Source organism: Pygoscelis adeliae, unplaced genomic scaffold (assembly GCF_000699105.1).
Source record: "Pygoscelis adeliae isolate BGI_AS28 unplaced genomic scaffold, ASM69910v1 Scaffold298, whole genome shotgun sequence".
Lineage (NCBI taxonomy): Eukaryota > Metazoa > Chordata > Aves > Sphenisciformes > Spheniscidae > Pygoscelis > Pygoscelis adeliae.
Genome location: NW_008825303.1, coordinates 4,205,318 through 4,211,836, shown reverse-complemented (window position 1 = coordinate 4,211,836; position 6,519 = coordinate 4,205,318). Strand labels below are relative to the sequence as shown.

At 54.3% G+C, this 6,519-nt stretch overlaps 1 protein-coding gene across 1 annotated transcript in view; it reads right to left on the bottom strand.

Moving 5' to 3' along the window:
• The window catches only part of CLK3 (CDC-like kinase 3), a 13,246-nt gene that overhangs the window by 5,002 nt on the left and 1,725 nt on the right, over positions 1-6,519 (bottom strand). The window contains exons 2-8 of the mRNA XM_009330089.1: positions 5,382-5,589; positions 3,080-3,173; positions 2,742-2,808; positions 1,784-1,900; positions 1,115-1,281; positions 873-967; positions 355-484 (exon numbers count right to left, since the gene is read on the bottom strand). Coding sequence (XP_009328364.1) covers positions 355-484; positions 873-967; positions 1,115-1,281; positions 1,784-1,900; positions 2,742-2,808; positions 3,080-3,173; positions 5,382-5,589 — 878 coding nt within the window. The remainder of the gene's footprint in view (positions 1-354; positions 485-872; positions 968-1,114; positions 1,282-1,783; positions 1,901-2,741; positions 2,809-3,079; positions 3,174-5,381; positions 5,590-6,519) is intronic.

Below are 6,519 nucleotides of genomic sequence, written 5' to 3'. Positions count from 1 at the left end.
GGCTGCTCTCAATCCCTTCATCCCCCAGCCTGTCTCCCCCAGCTGCTTCTGTTTCAGCTTACGCTGACTGTGCATTCCCCTGGAGCCAATCTGAGCGCTTCCCGAGTCTCACAGGCTTTCCTCAGCTCTCTGCACTCCATGTCAAGGGCCTGCACTATCCACGAACACCTTCCATACAATCGGGACCTTGGGACCGCTGGGGTGGTGTTGCAGCAACGCGTGGAACAGGTTGTCCCCAAGAACTGGAGTGCTTCTCAAGCTGGTTTTCCTCTAGACGGCAGCATCCTACAGCATTCCTGGGACAACTGTTCTCCTCCACCCGTCTGAGACTCCCCAAACCCCTGCAGTACTCACCCAGAATCACTTCTGGTGGACGGTAGTGCCGGGTAGCCACGATAGTGGTGTGGTGCTCGTGATCGAAGGTGGCGCTTCCAAAGTCTGCCACACGAATGCTCGTGTTCCGAACGGATTTCTCCTCACAGCTCTGCAAGCAAACAAGAAGTCCTCAGTGCTTCTAATAGCTGGTTCAGGATTAAGCTGGGCTTTGAGAGGAGCCCTCTGACCACAGAACTGCCACGTCTGCACTACTAATCAAAAGGATTATAACTGTGAAGCTCTGAGCTCTTTACATCTCAGATCAGTGTTAAGGAAAGCCACGGAGCACGCCGTTTCATGGACTGGAGCCCCTGAAGCAGTCTTAAGGCTTTTAGAAGGCACGGGAGAAAGAAGAGGCCCGGCTTCCAGTTTGTTCCCACTAAACAGACTTCTAAGGCCCTGCGGGGCATGTACGGAACAGGGAAGATGCAATTTCTGCAGGGAGGGAAAGGCAGGCTATTCCTGGTCTATTCACTTCCCTTTTGGACGTAACCCACCTTTTTCTCGTTGTACAGAGTGTCAAAATCTGAGTTGACAAACAAGATGTTTTCTGGCTTGAGGTCAGTGTGAGTCAGCTGGTTGTCGTGGAGAACTGCACAGGTGGCAAAGAGGAGAGAGAACAAAATACATGTAAGAACGACACGCTGAAGCACCCGTACAATTCCGCCCACCGAAGCGCCAAGCCAGCTCCTCCTCAGCTCCCTCCCGACCCTAGCAAGGCTGGCCCCGGGTGACTTACATCTCAAGGCGTGGCAGAGCTGGTAGGCCATGTGCCGGATCTGAGGGAGAGGGTATGGCTGGAAGTTATTCTCCTTCAGGAACTCGAAAGTGTTCTTGCCCAGAAGCTCAAAGGCGATGCACATGTGGCCGTGGAAGTTGAACCAGTCTGACATCAGGACGCACAAGCTGCGCAGAGAGAAAAGACACGAGGATTGACCATCATCCAGGGACTCGACAGAACAGTCATTCTCCCAGTCGTTGGCTACTTCAGAAGCGGATGGCGAGCAAAAGCTCTGAGCCAGCCGACTCGGAAGCACAGTCATCCCTCTGTGTACACCGGAGACACCCCCTCCCCGCCTTGCTCAACCACCTTTAGAGGGAGATCTCCAATTCAAGTGGGACAAGGCAGCAGGTGGCTGCTAGAGAAGAAGGCCTGGCTAATTTTTTTCTCACTATGACCTGGCATGTCAGTTGTTAAAAGTTTAAGTAAACAAGCGTTCAGTAGAACTAGAGACAGACTCTCTTCTTCCAAAACGCAGAGGCACGAGACAGGTTTTCCCCCACACAGGAGACGAGTATTCCAGGTATTCCAGTCCTCAGCCCTGTATTTCTTTGGACGTCACCCGAGCAGACCGCTTGTCTGTAAGGACCTGGGCACCGACGAGCCGGGAGCCTCGCAGGAACTTACAATTTGTTCTCCTTGTCCTTCTCTTTGATTTTTTTCAGGACGTTAATTTCCAGCCTGGCTGCTTCTCGGTATTTTCCAACATTTTTTATGATTTTCAGCGCCACCTGAGATTTGCCTCTGTAAGGGAAGAGACAAAAGGATGGAGTCAGAGAAAGAGCCTACGTACGCACGTCCTCAGTCCGCAGAGAGAGGGCACGTGCCAGTTACTCCCGTCGTGTTTTCATGTGTTAAGAGGCTTAGTCATTGCTGGGTCCCAACAAAGCTCTGAGCTCAAAGGTCTGCCAAAGATTTATGCCGCCTGACCAGTAGTTAAGTACCACATGGAAATTTGAAGCGAAAGGCTATTGCTGGCTAACGCTCCAAAGAGAGCTGCAGACAGCTCCGCAAGCACACCATTTCCTGACACAGCAGTCCGTAAGGTCACTGCGCCTCCAGCAGCCACCTCCCCTCTCCAACCATGCCAGCGAGATTTCTGAGGAGGCAGGAGACCCCGGTGGCTCCTACACTAAGCTGACCCCACGGCTCAGAGCCAGACAAAAGGTCAGGAAGAGACAGGGGTCAAGTGTAATCACAGGAGAGGTTAAGGAAAAAAGAAAAAGTACCACCCTGGCAGATTAAGAGGTCGCTTCCCCCAGCTGCCCGGCCCATCCCTCAGCCGGAGTTCGTTGCTTTTGCAGTAGGGCAGTAGAACAGCCTGTGCCGAAGCCCTCGGCCACTGAACAAACTCCCCTGCTTCCCTTAACACATCAGTCTGCCAACTCGGGGGACCGATTCCACTTTCCACTTGCTATAAGAAGTAGTTTCTACCGCAGTGACAGGTGGAAGGTGACAACAACAGTTCGGGCCAGCAGAGTCCAGGCCCATGCCAAACCGGCAGCGCTAATCCCGCCACGCTTGTGAGCATCTGGGCTTGACGCAGAAGGGACGGACAAGTTCTCCGGCAGGGAGAGATGCCCACCTGGCATGGTCCACGCACTCCACCACTTTGCCAAAAGTGCCTTCGCCAAGGCTGCCGACAATTTCATCTAGGAGAGAAAACAGGAGTGGACGTGAACTTCAGGGGCTTGGCGAGAGCTGAGGTCCTGCAATTTCACAGCAATAAAATGTCAAAGCAAAAAATGTCTCTCTGCTACACTCTTTAAAACTCAAGTGTCTATTGTCTGCCTCAGGCAATTTACTGGTCAGTCCATTTATAAGCAATAAAACACTAGAGACCCCTCCAGTACAATACGAGAGATCTCGTCTAACATGGGGATAGAAAGTAGAGAGGTAAAGTTTTACGAAAGGTGGCTGTACATCGCTCTTGAAGCCAATCGCCGATCCTGCACACCAGGTGGCCTTCCTTGTCATCTTCCACGCTCCTGCTGCGCTTACTGCTCTGTTGGCTTCTCTGTACACACCGCCCCCCGAAACGGCATACGACCAAGCGCGCACAGCGGGCAGTTCCGAGTGGCAGGATTGTGTTGTCATTCAAAGGTGGAGATGACGGTGCGTCGGTGGTTGGATTTTCCAGATCCCAGCATTTCATAAGGCACACAGCATATATAACGATAGGGATATTGCAAGGGACACGTCAAGACACAAACTAACTTCAAAAACAGAAAAGTAATCAACAGCTACAGGTATGTAAAGAAAACTCTCTCATTAGCTACGGCCTCTGGTGCCGCCGCCTCTTAGGCAAGAAAATGCCCCCCTCTTCTCTGAAGGGAAGCAGCAGCTGGGAGGCTCCAGTGTTAAGGTGGCTTTGGCACGGCACCACCGTTCCCCACAGAGGAGCAGCTTCCTCCGCAGCACCGCCGGGTGCTGCCAGAGGCACAAGAAGAAGGAGGGCTTTGCCAGAAGAACGTCATTTTCTCCGCTGGCAAACGTGACGAAGGGTATACGAGCTGTCAGTTTGGACAAGCTGTCCAGTAGAAGCCAGAGTAGCAGTCCTCCCCCTGTGTAGCCTGCTCTTTTGTACCTCGGTTAACAGATCGCCAGCTACCCAGAGCCGCGTCCTGCCCCGGCTACGAACCAGCCCTTCCCTTCTTGACAGAACCGACTACCACGCCGATCCTAAATCCACACGCCCCACTGGCTGCAAACAGACCTGGTGTTGCACATCGGCCTTAGGATGCAGTTTTAAGCCTGGGAGAACTTTAGGAACAGGACAGTTAAATTAATCCCCGGGGAGCATTTCGCTCCACTTCAGGCATCCGCTAAAGGTATGAGGTCACATTCACCCCTGCTACTGCTAGCTTCTACTGGAAAGCCAGCCGAACCTTCCCGAAAGGACCCGGGGTCCACAAAGCAAGCTGCCCTAATTCCTGGTCTTTTTCTGTTTAGCCTTAAAGATAGTTGCAATCTCTACAGCCAAAGAAACGAGTACAAAGCTCCACATTTCCACGCCCGAACTTCCGTCGGGCTTCTCTTCTGTTGCCCCTCACCCCCCAGCTAGTCCAAAATAGCGAGCCACAATCGAACCCCTGAAGGTCAGCTGAAACGGAGGAGAAGGTAGAGAGGACAGTTGAGACAGCTGTGAGACCTCAAAGGATTTAGATCACGCCAGCCCAAACCTGCGCAGCGTTATCGCCGCACGCACACGCGCAAACCGCACTGGAGCGTTTTCCTCGTAACCCTGGCTCTTTCTAAAACTAAAAGTCAACTGGAAAGAAAGAAAAGGAGGAAAGCAACAGACCGTCAGAAGTTCCCAGCCATGCAGGCATCCGCTATGACTGCGGGGATCAGGACTCGGTCGTTTAGTTGTAACAACGTTTAAAGCAACAAACTGGTGAAAGATGGAAACGTTCCTTACAGGAGAGCAGCAGTGAAGCAGAGACATTTGGTCCGATACCTCACAACACTTCCAGGGTATTCCCGGGTCCCGGGACCAGCCTCCCTACCCAGTTCCAAACATTCCCTGTTAACCCTTGAAAGGAATACTACGTTTCAGGGTGGAAAACGGGGCAGTTTTCAAAGAAGCTGAAATCCAAGGACACTCGTGTGGATTTCCAGGCAGAGAGGACACGCGTGTCTCCTCGGAAGGCGGAAGCCTTTCTCTTAAGTACAGCGGGACGGGGATTAATAACCACGGGGCTAACAGCTCGGGAGAACCAGGCTGACCGACCCCATCTGGTACGGGATCCTGGCACAAAGTCAAATCCGGGTGCCTTCGCAGGAGCGCTCCGTGCCGCCGCCTGCAGACCAAACCCCCCCCAAAAAAAAAAGCAGCAGCAGTACGCGGAAGCGAAGCCCTGGCCGTGTGTAAACCCGAACAGCGACCGATCCCCAGCAGCCAGGCTGGCCTGCGGCCAAGGCTCCCCCTCGTCAGCCTATCACGTGTGTGCCGTTCGAAGCTCTCCCCGATCCCCGCCCCGGCCGTAAAGAACGCAGCTTGGTTTCCTCACGTATTAAGGCTACGGGGGCTGGACTAGTAAAATCCGATAGCTACAAACGCTTCCCGCTTAACAAGACACAGGCGTTGGACTATACGTTCCACGTAATGAAAACAAACACAAAAATGGGATTAGAGGTACTCACCCAGAGTGTTCGGAGCTGAAAGGAGGTAAGAACAGTTAAAACCCTGAACAATCCTGAACTCATTCTGGATGCTACTCACCGAGGAGGCACTGCTACAAGACCTGGTCCTGCGTTTCCGGCAGTGATGCTGGTGCTTCTTCGGACGGTGCTGCTCTCTGCCTCTGGATCGCCGCCAGTTCCGCGAGCGGGTCGAGTAATAGTCCTCTCCAAAAGACGGGCTTCGGTCTTCAAATCTGTAGGCGTCGCTGTCCCGTCTGTATCTCCTGTGATAAGGCATCCTGTCATGGCTGTAGCACAAACAAGAATGCATTTATAAGCCCGGAAAAGCACGGCAGGCAGAGTCCCGCTGAAACGAAGCGCTCGTGCTCCCGCTCCCCTGGTGGCAGGGAAACGACCGCAAGCATCCTAGCTTCAAACCACCCCTCCGCTGCGGCTCAAACGCTGACCACTTCTCAGCCGAGTTTCTCGGGGTGAGAGAAAGGAGAAAGCTGGCAAGAGAAAACGGTGCGGCCCTCCCACGTTGCAAGGACGCGTTCGAGGGGGCCGGGGGGGGGGGGAACCCCCCCGCTTCGAGCTCGAGCGGAGCTGCCTCCCCCATCCGAGCCACCTCCGCCACCGTATGCAGGCGTTTTTCTAACACCGTTTCTCCTCCCCCAGGAAGGACGCTCATCAGTCCTCGAACAAACCGAGCACTGAAGGCACCGGCGGTGCCCCCCAGTCACCACCCCAGCGGGGACCGGAGTCCCCCGAGCACCAAGCCTTCGGTGTACACGTGCACACCGGCTCAACAGATCAGAACCAAGAGCCAGAAGGAAAACCCGGTCTCCGCGGTATAGTCAAGCTCCCGCGCCTCCAGTGACGACCGAGGGCTGCAAGTATGTGAGGGAAACTTTCAGCCAAGCTCATCTCGGCATCGGGAAGGGCCAGGAGACCTCGGACAAAGCTCCCCTGTGTATTTACAAGCTGGCGTCGCACAGGCAGTTTTAGGTACCGTCTGTGCACGTTAACGCCGAGAGCAGCTCTCCCTGCCCCGCGCTCAGTTAGAGGGTCCGCGAGCTGCAAGTGCCTCAAGCTAGAGCTGCGATGCTGAAGCTCCTGCCTTTTGCTCTGCGGGTCCCACGGGCCTCCTCGGCAGCACTGTTACGGTGCCTCTTTTACAGGGGGCAGCAAAGACGGCATCACGCCGCAGCGGCCTGCTTGTACCCCCCCCCACATCA